General features: G+C 45.0%; 1 protein-coding gene across 1 annotated transcript in view; it reads left to right on the top strand.

Moving 5' to 3' along the window:
• The window catches only part of LOC309558749 (sterol 26-hydroxylase, mitochondrial-like), a gene marked incomplete at its 3' end in the record, with an annotated part of 95,537 nt that overhangs the window by 60,402 nt on the left and 10,915 nt on the right, over nucleotides 1-24,220 (top strand). Inside the window, exons 9-12 of the mRNA XM_082261796.1 lie at nucleotides 1,016-1,275; nucleotides 14,496-14,686; nucleotides 16,339-16,538; nucleotides 19,169-19,366. Of these exons, the coding sequence (XP_082117922.1) occupies nucleotides 1,016-1,275; nucleotides 14,496-14,686; nucleotides 16,339-16,538; nucleotides 19,169-19,366 (849 nt within the window). The remainder of the gene's footprint in view (nucleotides 1-1,015; nucleotides 1,276-14,495; nucleotides 14,687-16,338; nucleotides 16,539-19,168; nucleotides 19,367-24,220) is intronic.

Genomic DNA, 24,220 nt, shown 5'->3' with positions numbered 1-24,220 from the left:
CATGCAGGGCGCCGGACGCATGGAGTTCAATGGGGCTTTTTTTTTTTTTAACCATGTGATTAGAGCCAGAGGCTCTAATAGGCTAAAAAAAGGGTGGGCTCTGGGTGCAGAGCACTGCGCCCCGAGCCCATCCAGTTGTGGGACAATAGCGAATGAATATTTGCTATTGTCACACAGATCCTCCTTCTGGCCAATCAGGAAGTGGGTCCTGAGACCAGTTTCATGATTGGCCAAAAGGAGAAGCCATGCCATTGGGCATGGAGGAGGGAGGAGCCGCAGAAGAGGGGGAAGAAGCCGAATCTGCCACCGCCGCTGATGCAGCAGATGTCCAGGCAGGGAGGGTGAGTGAGCAGGGGGGGGCCCAGGGGTCCTGCGGGGGGATGTATGGTTTGCGGCCTGGTGTGGTTGGGGGGGGTGTGTATGGTGCGGTCCGTCTGATCCCCCCCGGCCCATGGAGCACTAGCCGCCACTGCTTGCCGCACTCAACATAGCTAGAAGTCCTCAAATTGTGCATAGTTCATCCAGTTGGAGTATCCCACTGATCCCTTCTACCATTCCAAGTTCTACAATAAAAACAATAAAAAACCAAAGCTACTGGACTGTTTCCTGACTGAGCCAAACACTTTAAGCATTAAGAATTGATAAGTTGTTGCTATGGGTAACCCAGGGGAATCCCATTCAAGGGAGTAGTGCTACACATAAATGAATTTACAAGAATTTCCTGTTCCATGGTGTTAAAGCTGTTTCTCTATTTCATATTACTGTACAAAGGGTTTGTATACTAGAGATGCGGGATGAGTCAAGGATTAGCTGGTATTGGTCCTATTCAATGTAAAGTTTGTACAAATTTCTTGTCTCCATGCCAAATTGTGAAAACTGGGCGGAATCACATTTTTTTTTTTTTTTCTGGTTCTTGATTTCTCTGTATGGTCGGATTTCTCTCCAGCGCTAGAGAAGTTAATAAATGGGTGTTACCCATCGTCCTTATATGACAGAACAACAGTGCTCTAAACAATAGTCCTCACAGCCATGAATGCTCTCAGATTAGGGTCCTTGTCTCTCCAGTTCCCGAGGGCCCGGGGCCGTCTGTTGCTGCAGACCTCCAGGGTACGGCAGATGCAGCACGGAGCAGCGGCAACAGAAGCTGCAGCAGCCGGAGTATTAGAGGGGGACAAAAAATTGAAAACCTTTGAAGACTTACCTGGACCTTCTCTACTCACCAATCTCTATTGGTTCTTCATCAGAGGATACCTGTTCCATACGCATGAGTTATCTGTAAGTATAGAGGACATGGATGGATGGGGAAGTTTTGCTTTGAATATTAAAATGAATAGTGTTTTTGGTGTGCGGTGCTCAGATGCGGTGAAGTTCCACTTTAATCCTGCGATAAGCAAATGTCGTCTAATTGGCCAAAAGGAGAAGCCATGCCATTGGGCATGGAGGAGGAAGGAGCCGCAGAAGAGGGGGAAGAAGCCGAATCAGTGCTGGGACAAGATCATCCAGTGCCCAGGGCAAAGATGCCAATATGTGCCCCGCTTCATTATGTGCGAGGAGGGGGGAGAGACAGCACAGCCAGCACCTCCTCCCTGCTCTCCCTTCCCCTCCTTGCCGCGTCCAGCGCTGGGCTTATAGAAGTAGTGATGCCGCTGTCACTACTCCGGTCAGCCTTATGATAGAAGGAATTTGCGGCGCCCCCACCCCTACAATACATGCTGCGCCCAGGGCAGCCGGCCCTGTGTGTAATCTTCCTTTAATCTTGGTGTGCTTTGTGTCTTTCTTACTGATTAGAGCAGGCACTCCCTGTAAAAAAAGACTGCTTAATGCTACTCTCTGCAGGGTGACTGGTCTTGTCTCCGCCCCCTCTTCAGTACTTTTCTGCAGGAAGGGCCCCCACCCGGCACAGGTGTCAAACTGGTGGCCATCCAGCTGTTGCGGAACTACAAGTCCCATGAGGCATTGCAAGGCTGACAGTTATAAGCATGACTCCCACAGGCAGAGGAATGATGGGACTTGTAGTTGGAGGGCTGCCAGTTTGACACCCCTGTGTGGTTGAGTCTGCTGGGCTCCGCCCACAGCTCCTATGTGCAGCATAGTGATTAAGCCACTGCTACTTTTACCAGGTAATATCTGGGTTTGGTGCCTGAAGCTCAGCTTTAAAACTGAACTTTAGGATAAGCAAATATTTTCTAAATACAAGAGGCACGTCTATTCATAGAGACCACACACCGCTCCAGGTGGAAATGCCTTCACAAATCCTCACAGTAACAGCACAGGTGCAGGGTGCAGGCTCAATGTGCAAGCCATATAGAACAAAAAAGTATGTCTGGACAGCTGCACTTCAATGCAAATATTTATTGAAAAGAGGATAAAATACAACCGCATACAGAGGTACGGATCAAAGACAGCTGATGCGTTTCACACTACTAACAGTGCTTAATCGTAGCTATAGTGTGTATGACTAAAAACAAGTTATATAGATAACAAAAAGCTCCATAATGTGCAGAATTGTCTTAAACTAAATCAGATGCACCTAATTGAACAAAAGACCATGCCCACAGGCTGGTCAAGCAATCAATCGACTAAACAATTTAACCCCTGACGGGGGTCGTCATTAGGTCACATATCACTTTAAATAATAATACAAAAAAAAAAAAACACACTTGGTTAGTGAATAAAAAAAAAAAAAAAAAACCATAAGCAGCTGCTGTTCACCCAATAGGGACATAGAATAGAAAGAATAAAAAAAAATAACAGCGCTTGCTGAAAAAATTGAAATGCATAAATAATTTAAAGGTAAATAAAGCGCTGGAAATGCTAGGATATAAGGTTCTAAATGCAATAAATCCACATTTTAATAAAAGTGATCGAATAGATAAGAAATATGCAAAACAACACAGAAAGGAAAGATGGGGCTTTCCAGGCCAATTGGGAGAAGGACGATCAAAAACCACAATCCATTATATATATATATATATATATATATATATATATATATATATATATATATATATATATATATATATATAAAAACCTTATTTATTGGTACAACTTAAAAACATATATGACATTAGGGTATATAACCCAACATCAATACAACACAGGGTTAAAAAGATACATACGTGCAGAAATACTTTCCCATAAGGGGGTGTCAAGGACCCATTAAAGATGTTATAGGGTCTCTGGTGGAATAATGGTCTCGGGGTCCCAGCAAGCAATATAAGAAATATGAAGTATAAATAAAAGTGTGCAAAAGAATGCACTATGTGATCAAAAAAAATTCATCAATTTATATAATTCATACAATATTAAAATGTGCAAAGGTGCTCAAAAAGTGCTTGTATTCCTTATTTTCTTTGTGCTCAGACGTGCCCCACTCCCCTCTTGCACCCCTACTCACCAGAAATAAAGACCTTCTCTGGGTCGAATGTCGCTTTAATGGTGAGTATGAAATCCTGGGTGTATGGTCAGGGTACCATCCAGCAATAACGCTGACTTCAAATAACACCTTCGTGGGCTCAGCCCAAATTAAATACAAGAATCATAGCGAAGTACTGTTTAACCACTTGCCGCAGACTCCTGTAGATCTACGTGATCTGCAAGAAGTGGTTGTACCGGGGTGATGCCTGCAGCTAGAAGCATCATCCCGGTGCCATTTTTTTTTGAGCCAGTGGCCGGCTTTCAGGCGGTAATGGCCACGGGAGCCGCTCGGTCATTACCCCAGCGAGCGGGAGGGGACTTCCCAGCCCCCCGCTGCCTTCCGCGGTTCTGCCTGGGTCTCCCATCCCACCGGCTGGATGGAGTCCCGAACTAAGCCGGATTCGGCTTCGATCGGGTCTCCTATGATGTAACCCGGAAGCGGCGTTCATGACGTCCTGTCCGGGTTACTCGGTGGCTAAAGGCGCCGAATTTAAAAAGGTGTCTGTATTCAAAAATGCAGTTTTCGGCATTTTGAATACACTGAAGTGCAGTGGAGGGGTTTGGGGTCTTTTAGACCTCCGATCCCTCAATATAGAGAGCCTGTCACTGCCTATTACTGTCACAAGGGATTTTACATTGCTTGTGACAGCAATAAAAGTGATCAGATTTTTATTTTTTTTTAAAACCTGTGCTAAAGTCCAAAAATTAAATAAAAGAAATAGGAAAAAGAACATATAAAGTGGCCCCGTCGCCATGAGCTCGCACATGCAAGTGAAAGCGCTGTTCAAACCACACGTGGAGGTATTGCCGCTATTGCAAGAGTAATAATTAAAAAAAAAAAAAGAGCTACTCTGTAACTAAACTGGTGACCGTTAAAAATTTTTAAAGCATCACCTATAGGGCTCTTTCACACGGGCGATCCGATCAGATCCGCCTGTCAGTTTTTTAGGCGGATCTGATCGGATCCTCCATGCAGCTCTATTGGGGAAGCGGGTGTCAGCGGAGACACCTCCGCTGACACCCGCTGCCATGCGCATCCGATCCTGTGTGTGAAATCTGGACGGATGGAAACCCTATTTTTCCATCCGTTCAGTAATCGGATCGGATCGGATCTGATGAGAGCGGACAAGCGGTCCGCTCTCATCCGATCCCCCCCATAGAGGGCAGCGGGTGCTGAGACACCTCCCTCCCTCTCCGGCGGATGACAGCTCAGACGGAGCTGTCATCCGCCGGCTCAGCGGGGATAGCGGATCGATCCCCGCTGAGCAACACGGATCCGCCTACGGAGGCGGACCGTGTGAAAGAGCCCATAGAGATTTTTATGTACCGTAGTTTGTCGCCATTCCGTGGGTGTGCCCAATTTTTTAAACCGTGTATGTTGGGTATCTATTTACTTGGCGTTACATCATCTTTCACAATTTATAAAAAAAGTGGGCTAACTTTACTGTTTTTTTTTTTTTTTTTCACTGCATTAAAAAAAAAAAAAAAAATGGTGCTTGAAAGACCGCTGTGCAAATACCGCGTGGCAAAAAAAATAATGCAACGACTATATTCTCCAGAGTTTTTGCTAAAAAAAATGTATATAATGTTTGGGGGTTCTAAGTAATTTTCTAGCAAAAAATACTGATTTTAACTTGTAAACAACAAGTGTCAGAAATAGGCTCGGTCCAGAAGTGTTTAAAATCCCATTTAATAGCGCAAGTAGCAAATATACTCCACAAAAGGAAGGTTTAAAATGTGCAGTGAGACAATTCCAATAGACTGCCTGGAACACCGTCTCGTGACCTATTTTATAAATTGATGAATTTCTTTTGATCACGTAGTGCATTCTTTTGCACACTTTTATTTATACTTCATATTTCTTATATATTCTTGCACTTTTATTAAAATGTGGATTTAATGCATTTAGCACCTTATATCCTAGCACTTTATTCACCTTTACATTATTTATGTATTTCAATTTTTTAGCAAGCGCTGTTATTATTTGCACATATCACTTTGCTCATTCGAATTGTATAAAAACAAAAATAGAAATAAATTTGAGTGTAAAAACATGAAAATAATAAAAAAAAAAAAAGTAAACCTACACAGAGATGCATAATAATCATTATCATAAAACACTGTACATATGATCATATTGCAACAAAGTATCTTCGATGAACAATATCCTCATGTAACACACACATAGATTAGTTTAAAATGCTTTATATTCAAAAATACACCAACCCCCCCCCAGAGTGTGTGACTCCTCAAATTGACTAAATCTATAGCATAGCTCCATCAAATTGGAATAAGCCTCACAATAATAATGCTACTTTTACGCCATGCACACAAGAGGGAGGGTGAGATAAAGAAAAGAGAGAACCAAACACAGCGAAAAAAGGAAAAAAAGAAAAACTGAAAAAAATTGTATTCATTCTTGAATCTTGGGGTTGCGTTTAAAAAAAAAAAAAAAAAAAACTGCATAGCCGTTCTCTAAATGAATGTTTAGGTACGTTCATTCTTTGCAAATGGGGCAAGTTTAACCTGTGTCGGGTAAATAGTTTTTATTGATTTAAAACTGTAAATGACAAAATTTGGATACCGGGTGACGCTAAGCATCATAAGAAAATTCCTAAGCTAAGCATGATGTTTACGCCAAATTCTGACCCTCCCATCTGAATGTCGCAGCTGAAATCCAGACTTCTCAGACCAAGCAACGTTTTTCCAAACTTCTATTGTCCAATTTTGGTCCTGCTGTAGCCCACTTCCTTCAAGGTTCGATGTGTTGTGCGTTCAGCGATGGTATTCTACATATCTTGGATGTAATGAGTGGTTATTTGAGTTACTGTTGCCTTTCTATCATCTGGAACCAGTCTGTCCATTCTCCTCTGACATCATCAAGGCATTTTCCTCCACACAACTGCCGCTCCCTGGATATTTTCTCTTTTCCCCACCATTCTCTGTAAACCCGAGAGATGGTTGTGTGTGAAAATCCCAGTAGATCAGCAGTTTTTGAAATACTCAGAGCAGCCCGTATGGCACCAACAACCATGCCAAGTCACTTAAATCCCCTTTCTTCCCCATTCTGATGCTCAGTTTGAACTTCAGCAAGTCGTCGTCCCTACGTCTAGATGCATAAATGCATTGAGTTGCTGCCATGTGATTGGCTGATTAGCAATTTGTGTTACCATACAATTGAACAGGTGTACCTAATAAAGTGGACGGTGAGTGTAGATGAGCAGCAGACTAATTAAAAACAATAGGATGCCAATACCTGGGAACTTGTGAGTATCATTGGATCTGAGAATGGGGGTAGAAAAGGGGGCAAAGCAAGTGGCAGAATAATTAAGTGCCGATTTACACATATGCAATGCGGGAACCCTGCGAGTCCACTGCGGGTTCCTGCATCGCACTTGACTCGCACACAGTTTACACTGCCCTATGCAAATCGCTGGGGGTGTCAATACAAAGTTAGTGACAACCCCAGATCAGTTCGCATATCGCAGTGCGAACTATCAATTCAGATATGAAGCGGATCGAATAGGTATGAACACCCATGCTATTTGATTCTGGTGCAGACCAAAAAAAAAGGGTCCTGTGCGACTTTGGTCCGAATGCGATGCAAATTCAGCCATACAATCTGTATGGCTGAATTCGCAAAGCACAGACATCGCATGTGATTTGCAGGGCAGTGCTCGGCGAATCACATACAATGTCTGACATCACATATGTGTGAACTGGCACTTATGGCCGCAGAACAATGCCTGGAAAGCTGGTAGTTGAAGTATCTACAGGTGAAAGCCGGAAAGTTCCCAGGTGTGAAGATGCCAAGCAAGCATGCTCTAAGATTCAGGCTGAATATCAATGTCATTGATCATATATGGCCATGTGTCCATAATAGGGGAATGATGTCACCCGCTGCCACTTTGTTACGTGCGACTGCAGGGCAGGGAATTCCACAGACAAAGCTGATCATGCCAGTGGCTTGAGTGACAGTTTTCTGCGCGTTTCCCCAACCCTTAGCCTTAACATGCATTTTGATGCATTTTAAAGGACCAGTAAACACCATAGAAACACAGTCTTAATGCATTCTGGATGCATTTGCGTTTCACATGTTCCGGTGCGTTTTTTTGATGTGATTTACCCCGTTCCAGTACAGTTCAGGGCAGAAAAAAATGCAGCACGTTGTTACTTTTTTTTTTTTCTGGAGCTGGAATGCACTGAAACTGACAGCACTGGTGTGAACTATGCCATTGGAAATCATATAACCTACTTTCCATGCGTTTTTGATGCAGAAAAAAAACGCACTGGACTGCATGTGGTGTGAATTGGCCCTAACACACATAGGGGTTGATTTACTAAAGACAAATCCACTGTGCACTACCAGTGCACTGCAAGAGCATTTGGAAGCAGTGAAGGCTGGTGCTCCATGGGCCGGGGGGGGGGGGGCAGCAGACAGACCACACCATACCCCCCCCACCCCCCAGACCACACCAGCCCGCTCACCCTTTGCCGGCTCACTCACCCCTCACTCTGGACATGTGGACAGGCGGCTGCGGCGGCGGCTTTCCCCTCAGTCTTCTGCGTCTCCTCCCTCCTCCTCCTTGGCCAATGGCATGGCTTCTCTTTTCGGCCAATCGGGAAACGGGTCTCAGGACCCGCTTCCTTATTGGCCAGGAGGAAGATCCATGTGACAATAGCGAATATTCATTTGCTATTGTCGCACAACTGGGTGGGCTCGGGGCGCAGTGCTCTGCGCCCCGAGCCCACCCCTTTTTGAAGCCTATTAGAGCCTCTGGCTCTAATCACGTGCTTAAAAAAAAAAAAAAACCCCATTGGAATCCATGCGTCCGGCGCCCTGCATGTAGATTAGGGGGCCTGACACATGGATGGGGGGGGGGGGGGCGGCGACCCTGCGCCCCCCAATGGACGGGCCGCCACTGCTTGGAAGTGCAGTACTGTAGATCTAAGGGGAAGCTCTGAAATGAGGGGAAGCTCTGCTGATTTCTATCATCCAATCATGTGCAAGGTAAAGAGCTGTTTATTATTTTACTTGTATGTCCCCCTCGGATCTACAGCAACTGCACGTCCAAGTGCACTTGCGGTGCACATGTAGTGCAAAGTGGATTTGCCTTTAGTAAATAAACCCCATCATCTGATGCATAGGGGTCTATTTTAAAAACAATCATTGGACAAATGTCACCCACATTCATACATCCTCCACCAATTTTGGATGTCCTTTCTCTAATAACTAAATTTCTATATTTGACAGCGCTATCTAGTGGCCAAAACACGCCATAAATTCTCACTGCGGTATTTCAGAAAACGGTACCAGAGTTTGGCCACTAGATGGCGATGTCAGTCATAGGAATTAATCTATTAGAGGAATTACGGTCAAATTTTGTACAGCAAGTGTGTGTTCACAGCCTGGGGACACATCCATCCCTCAATGCAGATAATTACTCTATGAGTTATTATATGTGCACAGCTGCCATTGCTTTCTACAGGATTGGATTGGAGACACCCGGCTGTACCCGCTGCAGAAAATCGCTGATCTTGGCCCGAATCCGCTGGGTGCACGAGTCCTAAAGGTGCCGTCACCATTTCACATCAGTTAATCCCCTTTACCAAACCGGTTCCATTATCCACCCCATGGCGTGACAGATGCGGAGGAATTTCCTTCTCTCATAATACAACCTTCACCCCTGTAATATCAGATGTCTGAGAGGAGCTCCTGTGTTATTGTAAAGCTGAAGTATGATCTGCTTATATTTTACCCCCCCCCCCCCCCCCCCGATTCTTTCCCCTTCCCCCTTCCCGTCCTTTCCATGTTCATGACCTACCGACTGTGCAAGCCTTCACTTGTCAGGTCCTCTCATGTACTGAAATGGCTTACTCTGGTTTCCCTGCACACTGTGAGCTCCTCTCCTCACAATGTGCATCAGAAGCTGCAGAAAGTCAGAGCCCCGCCTCATTTCCTGACTGGAAGACATCCAGCATCATCTAGCCCTTTTTTTTCCCCAGTCTGACTCTCCCTGGCCCGCCCTCCTCCAATCATAGAAGCTCAGCAACACATGTGGGTGTTACCTAGGGTGGTCTTCATGCAAATACAGCCTGCCTAGGAACGCCCACTCCTCCAGACTGACACCTGCTCATCAAGGCATTTTGTAAATTTGCATAACTCCTCCCCCAAGAGGCGGTCCACTGCTTGCATCAAGGCTGAGGGCTCTGGAGAGGAGTACTGTGATGTTTTCTGTGAACAGCAATTTTCAAGTCTTGCCACAGATTCTCAATTGGATTTAGGTCTGGACTTTGACTGGGCCATTCTAACACATGAATATGCTTTGATGTAAACCATTCCATTGTAGCTCTGGCTGTATGTTTCGGGTCGTTGTCCTGCTGGAAGTTGAACCTCCGCCCCAATCTCAAGTCTTTTGCAGACTCTAACAGGTTTTCTTCTAAGATTGCCCTGTATTTTGCTCCATCCATCTTCCCATCAACTCTGACCAGCTTCCCTCTCCCTGCTGAAGAAGAACATCTCCACAACACGATGCTGCCACCACCATGTTTCACAGTGGGGATGGTGTGTTCAGGGTGATGTGCAGTGTTAGTTTTCTGCCACACATAGCGTTTTTGCTTTTAGGTCAAAAAGTTTAATTTTTGGTCTCATCTGACCAGAGCACCTTCTTCCACATGTTTGCTGTGTCCCCCACATGGCTTCTCCCAAACTGCAAACAGGACTTCTTATGGCTTTCTTTCACCATGGCTTTCTTCTTCCCACTCTTCCATAAAAGGCAGATTTGTGGAGCGCACGACTAATAGTTGTCCTGAGGACAGATTCTCCCACCTGAGCTGTGGATCTCTGCAGCTCCTCCAGAGTTACCATGGGCCTCTTGACTGCTTCTCTGATGAATGCTCTCCTTGCCCGGCCGGTCAGTTTAGGTGGACGGTCATGTCTTGGTAGGGTTGCAGTTGTGCCATACTCTTTCCATTTTCGGATGATGGATTGAGCAGCGCTCCGTGAGATGTTCAAATTTGGGATATTTTTTTATAATCTTACCCTGCTTTAAACTTCTCCACAACTTTATCCCTGACCTGTCTGATGTGTTCCTTGGCCTTCATGATGCTGTTTGTTCACTAATGGTCTCTAACAAACCTCTGAGGGCTTCACAGAACAGCTATATTTATACTGAGATTAAATTACACACAGGTGGACTCTATTTACTAATTAGGTGACATCTGAAGGTAATTTGCTCCACTAGATTTTAGTTAGGGGTATCCGAATAAAGGGGGGTGAATACAAATGCACGCCACACTTTTCACATATTTATTTGTAAAAAATGATAAAACAATTGATGGGGGTGGCCCCTCCCTGTTCCAACATTACAAGGTGTTCTTTTGGGTTTAGGTCAGGACTCTGTGCAGGCCAATCAAGTTCCTCCACCCCAAATTCACTCATCCATGTCTTTATGGACCTTACTTTGTGAACTGGTGCGCAGTCATGTTGGAACAGGAAGGGGTCATCCCCAAACTGTTCCCACAAAGTTGGGAGCATGAAATTGTCCAAAATGTCTTGGTATGCTGACGCCTCAAGAGTTCCCTTCACTGGAACTAAGGGGCCAAGCCCAACCCCTGAAAAACCACCCCACACCATAATCCCCCCTCCACCAAATGATTTGGACCAGTGCACAATATAGTGTATCACATGAAACTGCTGGTGATTACAGCCCTAATACAAACCAAAGTTCCCATTGCTGACTGCTGGGTTCCAAGGGCCGCACTGAAAACCCCAATGGGCCGTATGTGGCCCTCAGGCCGCCGGTTGGGCATCAGGTGTAGAGAGACACTCTATGCAGACATTCTGTCCAGCCAGGAATAACAGAACACTGGAAAAGTGACCCAAACCATAAAGACCTCAGGGATCAGCTGGGTCAGATAAATATTCATAGCTCAGTGATTGCCCTTCCCACACTGGCTACTGGACCCTCCTTCACTCCTGGCTACTGGACTCTCCTTCACTCCTGGCTACTGGACTCTCCTTCCCTCCTGGCTACTGGACCCTCCTTCCCTCCTGGCTACTGGACCCTCCTTCACTCCTGGCTACTGGAACCTCCTTCCCTCCTGGCTACTGGACCCTCCTTCCCTCCTGGCTACTGGACCCTCCTTCCCTCCTGGCTACTGGACCCTCCTTCCCTCCTGGCTACTGGAACCTCCTTCCCTCCTGGCTACTGGAACCTCCTTCCCTCCTGGCTACTGGACCCTCCTTCCCTCCTGGCTACTGGACCCTCCTTCCCTCCTGGCTACTGGAACCTCCTTCACTCCTGGCTACTGGACCCTCCTTCCCTCCTGGCTACTGGAACCTCCTTCCCTCCTGGCTACTGGAACCTCCTTCCCTCCTGGCTACTGGACCCTCCTTCACTCCTGGCTACTGGACCCTCCTTCACTCCTGGCTACTGGACCCTCCTTCCCTCCTGGCTACTGGACCCTCCTTCCCTCCTGGCTACTGGACCCTCCTTCCCTCCTGGCTACTGGACCCTCCTTCACTCCTGGCTACTGGACCCTCCTTCACTCCTGGCTACTGGACCCTCCTTCCCTCCTGGCTACTGGAACCTCCTTCCCTCCTGGCTACTGGACCCTCCTTCACTCCTGGCTACTGGACCCTCCTTCACTCCTGGCTACTGGACCCTCCTTCCCTCCTGGCTACTGGACCCTCCTTCCCTCCTGGCTACTGGACGCTCCTTCACTCCTGGCTACTGGACCCTCCTTCACTCCTGGCTACTGGACCCTCCTTCACTCCTGGCTACTGGACCCTCCTTCACTCCTGGCTACTGGACCCTCCTTCACTCCTGGCTACTGGAACCTCCTTCACTCCTGGCTACTGGAACCTCCTTCACTCCTGGCTACTGGAACCTCCTTCACTCCTGGCTACTGGAACCTTCTTCACTCCTGGCTACTGGAACCTCCTTCACTGCTGGCTACTGGAACCTCCTTCACTGCTGGCTACTGGGAGCTCCTTCACTCCTGGCTACTGGACCCTCCTTCACTGCTGGCTACTGGACCCTCCTTCACTGCTGGCTACTGGAACCTCCTTCACTCCTGGCTACTGGGACCTCCTTCACTCCTGGCTACTGGGACCTCCTTCACTCCTGGCTACTGGAACCTTCTTCACTCCTGGCTACTGGACCCTTCTTCACTCCTGGCTACTGGACGCTCCTTCACTCCTGGCTACTGGACGCTCCTTCACTCCTGGCTACTGGACGCTCCTTCACTCCTGGCTACTGGGACCTCCTTCACTCCTGGCTACTGGACCCTCCTTCACTCCTGGCTACTGGACCCTCCTTCACTCCTGGCTACTGGACCCTCCTTCACTCCTGGCTACTGGACCCTCCTTCACTCCTGGCTACTGAACCCTCCTTCACTCCTGGCTACTGGACCCTCCTTCACTCCTGGCTACTGGACCCTCCTTCACTCCTGGCTACTGGACCCTCCTTCACTCCTGGCTACTGGACCCTCCTTCACTCCTGGCTACTGAAACCTCCTTCACTCCTGGCTACTGAAACCTCCTTCACTCCTGGCTACTGGAACCTCCTTCACTCCTGGCTACTGGAACCTCCTTCACTCCTGGCTACTGGGAGCTCCTTCACTCCTGGCTACTGGGAGCTCCTTCACTCCTGGCTACTGGACCCTCCTTCACTCCTAACAGGCAGAAACATTGAAGGCTGGCCATACATGTTCAATTTTCTTGTACAGTTTTCTGTTAGATTTTCCACAAACCACATAATGAGGTCAAAGCTAAACAACACTTTCAATCATTTCCAATTAGGCAGACCTATGTACTACATAGTTGAAGGTAAATTTATCCGATTCCCGACCACCCGCTGCAGTTATACTGCGGCAGGGCCGCCCTCCTGCGCGAACCAACGTAGGTATACGTCGGTCGCGCGCCTGCAGCTAGGGGCCGAGCGTGAGGCGCGCTCCTGCCCCCACTTGTCAGCGGGGACTCCGATGCACGGGGCAGGCAGCTCTGATTGCCGCCTGACACCCATGATCGTTACCCGCTGAGAGAGAACGGTCAGCTGTTGTAAACACATCCGACCGTTCTTCTCTCTGGAATGATCACAGAGCTCATGTGATCCTTCTATATAGAAACACAGGTCTCTGTGATCATTTCACAAGCCACGCCCCCATACAGTTAGAAACACTCCCCTAGGTACACATTTAACCCCTTGATCACTTCCAGTGTTAACCCCTTCCCTGCCAGTGTCATTATTACAGTAAGTAATTGTACAGTAAAGTGTAGTAATGTCAGTCAGGGGTCCAATCTGTCTGCCGCAATGTCGCAGTCCCGCAAAAACAGATCGCCGACATTACTAGTAGAAGGAAAAAAAAAACAATAAAAATGACCTAAATCTTTCCCGCAATTAGTAGACGTGATAACTTTTGCGCAAACCAATCAACATACGCTTAATGCAATTTTTTTTTAACAAAAATATGTAGCAGAAAACCAATTGGCCTAAAATGTTAAATTTTGATTTTTTTTTTTTTTTTTTGGGGGGGAATGTTTTATATAGCAGAATGTGAAAAATATCTATTTATTTATTTTTTTCAGAATTGTCGCTTTTTTTTTTTTTTTTTTTGTTTATAGCACAAAAAATAAAAATTGCACAGGTTATCAAATATCACTAAAAGAAAGCGCTATTTATGGGAAAAAAATTACATAAATTTTATTTGGGTACAGCGCTGCACGACCGCGCAATTGTCCGTTAAAGTAACGCAGTGCCGAATCGCAAAATATGCACTGGTCATTAAGGGGGGAAATCTTCTGGTCCAGAAGTGGTTAAAGAAAATTGTATAATGTATGGCCAGCCTAACTCACTGAGATTAGGAGAAACTTGCAGAGTCCAGAAACATTTCAACAGAGCTCAGGCAGGTTACAGACTAGCAACAAACACACTGTACTTGTTAAGGGATACGACTGCATAAGGCTGTTTGCCTACAAGTCTGGCACTACAAAAATGAGTGACATTTGATAAATACCATATAGTAATATCTGCAACTTGCTGGACCTCGATTAATTATTTTTTGGTCATTGACAGATAAAATACAAGAAGCTTTATGGGCCGCTGTTCAAGACGGTTATTAGTCGCTACAAAATGGTCAATATTGCGGACCCAAAGCTGCTTGAAAATGTGCTGAGACAAGAGGGGAAATATCCCATGAGAACAGAAGTGGACCTCTGGAAGGAGCACCGAGATATCAGGAACTTGCCCTACGGTCCATTTACTGAGTAAGTCAGCCCAAGTGGTGATATCACCTCTATAATTGATGTTATAAAAAGTGCTACAATCAGCCAATCAGGATTAGGTGAGAATCAGTTTAGGGCTCAGAGACCACTGACAGTAGAACTCCATCTGAGGTTTCAATCAGGCAAATGGATCTTCTAGGACACAGGTAACAAACACCAGGCTCGCGGGCCGAATGTGGCCCCCCAGGCCATTTTATGTGGCCCTCACACCTCTCCTGCAGCTGGGGCACCCCCTTGTCTCTGCCCCCACCTTGTCTTCAGTATTTGGCAGCAGAGAGGACAGAACTCCTTTGCCAGATCCTGTGCTTCTCTGTACTGCTGCAGAAAGGCTCGTCTTTGCTCAGCCCCCCTCCCCCCCCCCTTCTCAGCAGTCTGCAGCAGAGAGGAGGACAGAACTCCTACAGATCCTGCACCTCTCCCTGTGCAGCCACAACACCACCTTGTCTCTGCCTTCCCTGGTCTCAGCATTCAGCTGACTCTGTAAGCTGACTCCAGCCCTCTTCTGGTTCTCCTTCAGACCTTGCACTTTCTTCTTCCCAGATCCACCTGCATCTTCTTCCTGGCAGTAGCACAAAGTAAGGGGGTGCATTGTGATGCAAGGAAGGGTGGGTGACTCTTGAATTATAATGGTGGGGGGGCTCTTGACATCTCATGTAAGGGGGCATGGGGTGCTCTGGACATCTAATCTTACAGATATAACCGTTTTTTTGAGGGAAACCATAATGCTGATGCGGCCCGCAATGAAATTGAGTTTGACACCCCTGTTCTAGGAGATTACTTCTTTCTCTTTGGATAACCCATGGTGCTTTGGGAATCCTTTGCACAACAAAATGTGGCAGATGATTGAAAGATGGTATCTGCAAGTCAAAACATGGTAATGTGTTCCTGGATGCAAGCAGATTGTATAAAGGCCTAGACAGATGTGGTCATCTCTATTCCCACAAGCATAAAGAAGCAGGAACAGGAAATACACCATAAATGGGAGGGGACATGAGGAAACACAGAAGGGAAAGGAAAGTGCAACAACCGAAATAACCATAAGATGGCAGTATAATGACCAAATATATAGATATTACCATAACTATGCAATATGTTATATATCGGTGTAACAGCACATGGTTTGTATATAAATACAGCCTGCCTAGGAACACACGCCCCTCCAGACGGACATCCACCCAAGAAGGCACTTTGATATTTGCATAACTCCTCCCAAAAGTCAGCCCACTGCTTGCATCAGGACTGAGGGCTCTTGGAAGGAGTACTGTAATGTCTTCAGGAAGGTATGTGCAGTGCCCTGCTGGCCCCTCCCACCAGCCATGATCTGCCTGCATTGCATAGAGAAGCACAGAAACCCAGTGATGAGATCATTGGGACTAAATGAAGGTATGCAATGAAAAGGATAGGTTTTATTTTATTAGTATGTTGATGAGGGGGAAAAGGAGGAACCAGAGAACACCCAATCTAAAAGGGGTGGGGGACTTCCAGGGGGGGTTATCTGGAGATGGGCTGCATCTGATTTAATTTTAAATCTACATTTAGCTAAATTGAGAGACTTTAGCACAGTTGCAGTATGTCTGGATAGCAATCATTTGACCTGTTGTCGGATGGGCTGTGGGCTCTCTCTGTATCTCCAGGCAGGGACACAAGTGGTACAATCTCCGCACCGCGCTCAACAAGAAAATGCTGAAGCCAACAGAAGCCAGAGCCTACACAGGGAGCGTGAATGAGGTTGTGACGGATCTGATGGAGAGAATTCAGGAAATCCGCAGTGAGAGCTCCTCTGGAAATACAGTCCCTGACATCGCCAAACTCTTCTACAATTTCTCCTTTGAAGGTATGTTCTACAACAGAGAACTTCCCCCTTTGCCAATGATAGTGGACCAAGCATCACATATTCCATTTTCAAATGAAATCCAAAAGCAAACATTTATTATATTGCAGTTTACAGATTATTAGATGTAATGGCTGTGTAACGTTAGATTTCCATACCCTCGTCACTTCCTGTCCGAAACAGCTGAGCAGCGTAACAGTGCGCATGCTCAGAGCCCCGGAAACACCATTGAACAGCTGTGAATTAGAGAAGTGCGCATGCTCGGAGGGAATGGAATTATAACGGAAGTGTGTATAATGTTATACTTGCGGCGGTTACATAAAAACAGTTCGTCTGCAACATCAATCATCTCCTCTCCTCTCCTCTCCCTGTCACTTCCCTGATGGCGGCTAGAAAATGTAAAAGCGGCGGCGGGTGTGTGAGATGTAAATGACGGAGATGTCGGCTCCGTGATCCGCTTTTATATTTATTAGCCGAGATCAGGGAAGTGAGAGGGGAAGAAGCGGAGATGATTAATGTTGCAGAGGAGCTGTTTTAATGTAATGGCGGCAAGTGTAACTACTGTGAGAAATCCATACCCTTCGTAGGTGCACCGGAAGTGACGAGGGTATGGTTTTCTCACGAGTATGGTTTTTTTTTTTTCACGGAACATCTGCATTAGTTTTCTTTTTTAGTCTTTTTTTTTTTTTTTTTCATCTGGTGATCCAGCCTGCAAGTCTGTTGTTTTTCAAAAGAACAAGCTCTCTTCCAGATGTATCGGTTTGTATGGATGAGACAAACATTTAACACTAACTGCGGTGCTTACAATAACCAGTTTTTATATACATGTAAAACTTTTATTCCAAAAGGAAAACAACTGTTCGTTGTAACTGATTATAAAGTGTGAGCTGGGGTTTGGCTTCAATTTTTTAGTGTGTCTACATCTGCTAGTACATCTAACACTCCCCTCCCTCCAGACTGGCAATTCTGCTGTCTAAGGGTGCCCCCTGTGCTCCTTCATCCAGAGCGGGGGCGTGTGTTACTGGCCAGATCACAAGGAAAAGAGCTTAATAAAAGAAAACAAATGCAGCCATCACATCTAATGATTGGTAAGCTGCAATGTATTACATTTTTGGTTTTGGGTTTCATACCACCTTAAGTCGATGCACGCTCAGTAATATGTCAGAGCTTGTTCACACATGGTGCAGTGCGGGGAATGCATGCAAAATCGCACAGCGCACAAAAACATGCTGCCCTTTTTCAGGCGTGCTGGGTGCTATTCAATTCTTAACTTCTTCCCACTCGCCCACCATCAAATGACAGTGGAGCGGTGCGGCTCTCGTTCTGGGACACCGTCATATGACGGCGCACCAGAACGGCCTCTCTTGCGCGCCCATAGTGCAGCAATCATGGGCGCGCCACGTTGCTGGGACATGGCACAACCCCGATCTTGGTAAAGAGCCAATGACTCTTTACCCATTACCCCGGTCACATGTAAATGAGGAAGTGCCATTTATCGGCTCTCGTCGCCTCACACTGTCAGAGTGTGTGGCGAGGAGAGCCGATCAGCGGCTCCTCCTTAAAGGGAAGCCTAGGACAGGTAGCCAGGGCACTGATAATCAGTGCCCTGATTACAGAAAAGTAAAAAAATAGTGCCCACCATCAGTGCCCATAGAGCTACCAGTCAGTGCCCATCAGTTCCTGCTCATCTGTGCTGCCCATCAGCGCTGGTTATCAGTGCTCATCATCAGTGCCACCTATCAGTGCCCATCAGTGCGGCATATTAGTACCTCCTCATCAGTGCCCATAAGTGCAGCCTACCAGTGTCCATCAGTGCCGCCTCATCAGCGCACATCAGTGAAGGAGAAAAATTACTTATTTTCAAAGTGTACTCACCGAAAATAAGAAAAATTTTTTTTTTTGTAAGAAATAAAAAACCCAGCAGTGATTAAATACCACCATAGCTCTATTTGTGTGAAAAAAATGATAAAAATTTCATATGGGTACAGTGTAGCATGACCGCGCAATTGTCATTCAAAGTGCGACAGCGCTGAAAACTGGCCTGGGCAGGAGGGGGGGAAGTGCCCGGTATTGAAGTGGTTATTGGTACCCCCATGCATCTAGCAAGCATGAGTGTGTTTACAATAGCCAAAAAGCATGGTGCCGCAGTACCATGTGCCCTGGTGCCTCACAATTTTAAAAATACCAGCACTTATATTGCTCGTTTCTGACCCATAGGGCTGCCCCAAAAAAAAAAAAAAAAAAAAACAAGCATGCTTGGACACTCCTCCTGGTGTGAAGGAGCCCTCAGTGTAACCCTTCCAGGTATGTATTACTTCTCATAGAGATCACCGTAATCCCCTTGATAATGCCTGCATCTAAAAAAAAAACAAAAGCCTGCATCTGCTTTTCTCTGCAGAAGGACATCTTTGTTCAGGCATCATCCAGGGTCACCTAACACAATGTACATTAACGTGCAAGAAAAGTGCAGTAATGATCTATTGGGAAGCACAGAGCTGATAACTAATCCCAGCCAACATCCAATCACTCTTTATTTTATTCCCTAATGGTAGTGGATAAATAACAGGATCTTTGGCTATAGATAACACAGGTGCATGTCTCATTTGTTAAAAAAATAAAATCTTCCTTTTTAGGACTCTCCTACATCTTATTTGAGGCCAGATCTGGATGCCTTAATAAAAATATTCCTCTGGAGACCCAGAAATTCATCGCTTCGATCGCCTTCATGCTGAGAAACTCAGTGTATGTCACTTACATGCCGCTATGGACCAGGCGGGTCTTCCCCTATTGGGGGCGCTATCTCTCCGGCTGGGATACCATCTTTGCTTTCAGTAAGTGGATGTAAGAGGAAAATTCTAAAATGGTCTAATCGCTATAAAAACCGCGTTTATCACATCGGGAAGCGGAGAACCTTCTGCTGGGCAAAGCAATCAGGAATATGCCAATTCCAAAATCCTTTATTTTTTTTAAATTTTTGAATAGAAGTAGACTTTGTATATATTATATTGTCAAAAGTATTGGGTCGCCTGCCTTTACACACACATTATTATTTTATACAGGATTTATATAGCGCCAACAGTTTACAACGTGAGGGCAGACAGTACAGTCACAATACAATTCAATACAGGAGGAATCCGCAAACTTTAATGGCATCCCAGTCTTAGTCTGTAGGGTTCAATACTGATTTGGCCCACCCTTTGCAGCTATAACAGCTTCAACTCTTCTGGGAAAGCTGTCCACAAGGTTTAGGAGTGTGTCTATGAGAATGTTTGACTATTCTTGCAGAAGCGCATTTGTGAGGTCAGGCACGGATGTAGGAGAGAAGGCCTGCCTTGCAGTCTCCGCTCAAATTCATCCCAAAGGTGTTCTATCGGGTTGAGGTCAGGACTCTGTGCAGGCCAGTCAAGTTCTTCCACCCGAAAACTCGCGCATCCAGGTCTTTGTCAACCTTGCTTTGTGCACTGGTCCAAATCACTTGGTGGAGGGGGGATTATGGTGTGGGGTTGGTTTTCAGGGGTTGGGCTTGGCCCCTTAGTTCCAGTGAAGGGAACTCTTAAGGCGTCAGCATACCAAGACATTTTGGATAATTTCTGCTCACAACTTTGTGGGAACAGTTTGGGGATGGCCCCTTCCTGTTCCAACATGACTGCGCACCAGTGCCCAAAGCAAATTCAGTAAGTTAGGTAATTTATGCTCCTAGAACGCCTGAAGGTGCTACTTGGATGTTGGGCCTCTGTATGTGGCCAGGCTGTGTAAAAGTCTCACATGTAGTACCATACTCGAGATGAGTAGCTAAATGTATTTTAAGGTGTAGTTGCAAGTATGCCTATACAGTGTGTGAGAAATAACAATTTTGTTTAAAAAAAAAAAATTCTTAATTTTGCAAAGAATTGTGGGAAAAAATTACAACTTCAAAAAAACTCACCATGCCTCTTACTAAATACACTTTCCAAAAAGGGGTCATTTGGGGGGGGGGGGGGGGGTTGGGTATTTATACTGTCCTGGCCTGTTAGTGTCTTAAGAAATGAGATCGGCCGTCCGCTCCATAGCTTGTAGACTCTATAACCTTCACAAAGACCAAATAATATATACTTATTTGGGTTATTTTTTACCAAAGGTATGTAGCAGTATAAATTTTGGTAAAAATGTATGTAGAAAAATTACTAAATTTGCAAAATTTTAATACTGAAACAAAGAAGAATTCCTTTTTGTAAAAAAAAAAAAAAAAATTTGGGTTTTTTATTTCATTTATAGCGCAATAAAAAAAAAAAAAAAAAAACAGTGATGGAAAATAAACCACCAAAAGAAAGCTCTATTTGTGTGAATAAATATAAACATTTCATATGGGTACAGCGTTGCATGACTGAGTAATTGTCATTCAAAATGTGAGGGCACTGAAAGCTGAAAATTGATCTGGTTAGGAAGGGGGTTTAAGTGCCCAGTGGGTAAGTGGTTAAAGTTCACATGCGTGTAAGGTGGGCATCCCAATACTTTTTACAATCTAGTGTATTTTCACTTGCTTCCTGTTGCATCTCTGAGACAGAAACTGAAGGTAAATCTCCCCAACAGTACACAGACAACAAAAAGTAAACTTATTGGGTTTTTAACTTTTTTCTACTTTATCCAAAACTGGGGGGGGGGGGGGGGGGTTATTTATAAAAATAAAAAAAATTGCATAGCCATTCTTTCAGCAAATCTGAATGTAAATTTGTTCTGTAAGAATTAAAAAAAAAAGCCAGGCTGCTCTTTTATTATGGACAGGAGTGAAATATCCCTCAATGGCCACTAGATGGAGCTGAGGAGCATGGGAAATATTTACAGTACATCTTTGTAGCAAGAGATACAATGTAGCAATTCTAGAGAACGCTCGCAGGAATTAGCAAATAACGATCAGTCTCTAGCATTGTTACATTGCATCCCTTGTTACAAAGACGTATTTCTTTTACTCCTCCTAGAAGCCGTAATACAATTTTATTCTTCTGTCCATAATTACTAAACATTAATTCAGAGAAAATAGCCTAAAGTTTGTTTTTGCCCAATCACACAGAACAAATATACATTGCTGTATAAATGGCTGTATAAAACCCCAAAGTTGACAACTGTGTTGTGTAATACTTATGATGAACCTGTAGGTGGAGCCGTTGCCATTGCTCTGCAGAGGCTGTAGGCACATACATAGAATTTTATTGTCAGTGTATAGTGTAAGTGATGCATGGACATACCACTGTAACATACTTTGTACCCGAAAGGGTGAATATTGTCAAAGTTACTTCCTATATAAATCCAAAACCTTGTTTTAGTGTTGGACAGGGTAGAAAAGAATATTAGAACCCCTACCAGGTTTTTATTGCTCAAAAAAACATAAATTCAAGAGGCGCTGAGACTTAATTTGATAAAGAAGACAGAGAATACACACTCATTGAATGAGCTCACTGGCTCTGGAAAGGCTGACTACATCAAGCAAGGCTTCCCTTCAGAGGGTCCCCCAATGTGACTCAAAATGTGAAAACCCAACAGGAGCGCCGAACCAAGGGGTGAGAGTCCAAGTTCCTTTACCCTTTCCTGCTGAGCGTACGCATATATGAGGTCTCATAGAAATGGGTCTATGTTCGTGGAGTGGCATATATGCGCTACTTTGTGCTGAGTGCACAGTGTGATCCCAACACAGAGACCGAGCTGTCACTGAAAGCTTCAGGTCTTGAACTAATTATAGGAGACTTGCATTACACATTGGATACATTATATAATAGATTGTATACATACAGGAAAATAGATTGTATACATACAGGATACATTATATAATTGTATACATACAGGATACATTATAGAATGCATTCTATACCTATAGGATCCATAATATGAAACATTGTATACATACAGGATACATTGTATAATACATTATATACCTACAGGACACATTATACTATACATACAGGATCCATTTTATAGATACAGGATCCATTATATAATACATTGTATACATACTGGATACGTTATATGATACATTGAATACATACAGAAGACAATATACAGTGGGTACGGAAAGTATTCAGACCCCCTTAAATTTTTCACTCTTTGTTATATTGCAGCCATTTGCTAAAATCATTTATGTTCATTCTTCTTCCTCATGAATGTACACATAGCACCCCATACTGACAGAAAAACACAGAATTGTTGACATTGTTGCAAATTTATTAAAAAAGAAAAACTGAAATATCACATGGTCCTAAGTATTCAGACCCTTTGCTCAGTATTTAGTAGAAGCCCCCTTTTGATCTAATACAGCCAGGAGTCTTTTTGGGAAAGATGCAACAAGTCTTTCACACCTGGATTTGGGGATCCTCTGCCATTCCTGCTTGCAGATCCTCTCCAGTTCTGTCAGGTTGGATGGTAAACGTTGGTGGACAGCCATTTTTAGGTCTCTCCAGAGATGCTCGATTGGGTTTAAGTCAGGGCTCTGGCTGGGCCATTCAAGAACAGTCACGGAGTTGTTGTGAAGCCACTCCTTCGTTATTTTAGCTGTGTGCTTAGGGTCATTGTCTTGTTGGAAGGTAAACCTTCGGCCCAGTCTGAGGTCCAGAGCACTCTGGAGAAGGTTTTTGTCCAGGATATCCCTGTACTTGGCCGCATTCATCTTTCCCTCGATTACAACCAGTCGTCCTGTCCCTGCAGCTGAAAAACACCCCCACAGCATGATGCTGCCACCACCATGCTTCACTGTTGGGACTGTATTGGACAGGTGATGAGCAGTGCCTGGTTTTCTCCACACATACCGCTTAGAATTAAGGCCAAAAAGTTCTATTTTGGTCTCATCAGACCAGAGAATCTCATTTCTCAGCATCTTGGAGTCCTTCAGGTGTTTTTTAGCAAACTCCATGCGGGCTTTCATGTGTCTTACACTGAGGAGAGGCTTCCGTCGGGCCACTCTGCCATAAAGCCCCGACTGGTGGAGGGCTGCAGTGATGGTTGACTTTCTACAACTTTCTCCCATCTCCTGACTGCATCTCTGGAGCTCAGCCACAGTGATCTTTGGGTTCTTCTTTACCTCTCTCACCAAGGCTCTTCTCCCCCGATAGCTCAGTTTGGCCGGACGGCCAGCTCTAGGAAGGGTTCTGGTCGTCCCAAATGTCTTCCATTTGAGGATTATGGAGGCCACTGTGCTCTTAGGAACCTTAAGTGCAGCAGAAATCTTTTTGTAACCTTGGCCAGATCTGTGCCTTGCCACAATTCTGTCTCTGAGCTCTTCAGGCAGTTCCTTTGACCTCATGATTCTCATTTGCTCTGACATGCATTGTGATCTGGAAGGTCTTATATAGACAGGTGTGTGGCTTTCCTAATCAAGTCCAATCAGTATAATCAAACACATCTGGACTCAAATGAAGGTGTAGAACCATCTCAAGGATGATCAGAAGAAATGGAAAGCACCTGAGTTAAATATATGAGTGTCACAGCAAAGGGTCTGAATACTTAGGACCATGTGATATTTCAGTTTTTCTTTTTTAATAAATCTGCAACAATGTCAACAATTCTGTGTTTTTCTGTCAGTATGGGGTGCTATGAGTACATTCATGAGGAAGAAGAATGAACTTAAATGATTTTAGCAAATGGCTGCAATATAACAAAGAGTGAAAAATTTAAGGGGGTCTGAATACTTTCCGTACCCACTGTATAATACATTATATACC

This window comes from Pelophylax lessonae (assembly GCF_965119305.1).
Source record: "Pelophylax lessonae genome assembly, chromosome: 6".
Classification (NCBI taxonomy): Eukaryota; Metazoa; Chordata; class Amphibia; order Anura; family Ranidae; genus Pelophylax; species Pelophylax lessonae.
Note: the sequence above shows the minus strand (reverse complement) of the source record. Positions and strands in the feature narration are given on the sequence as shown.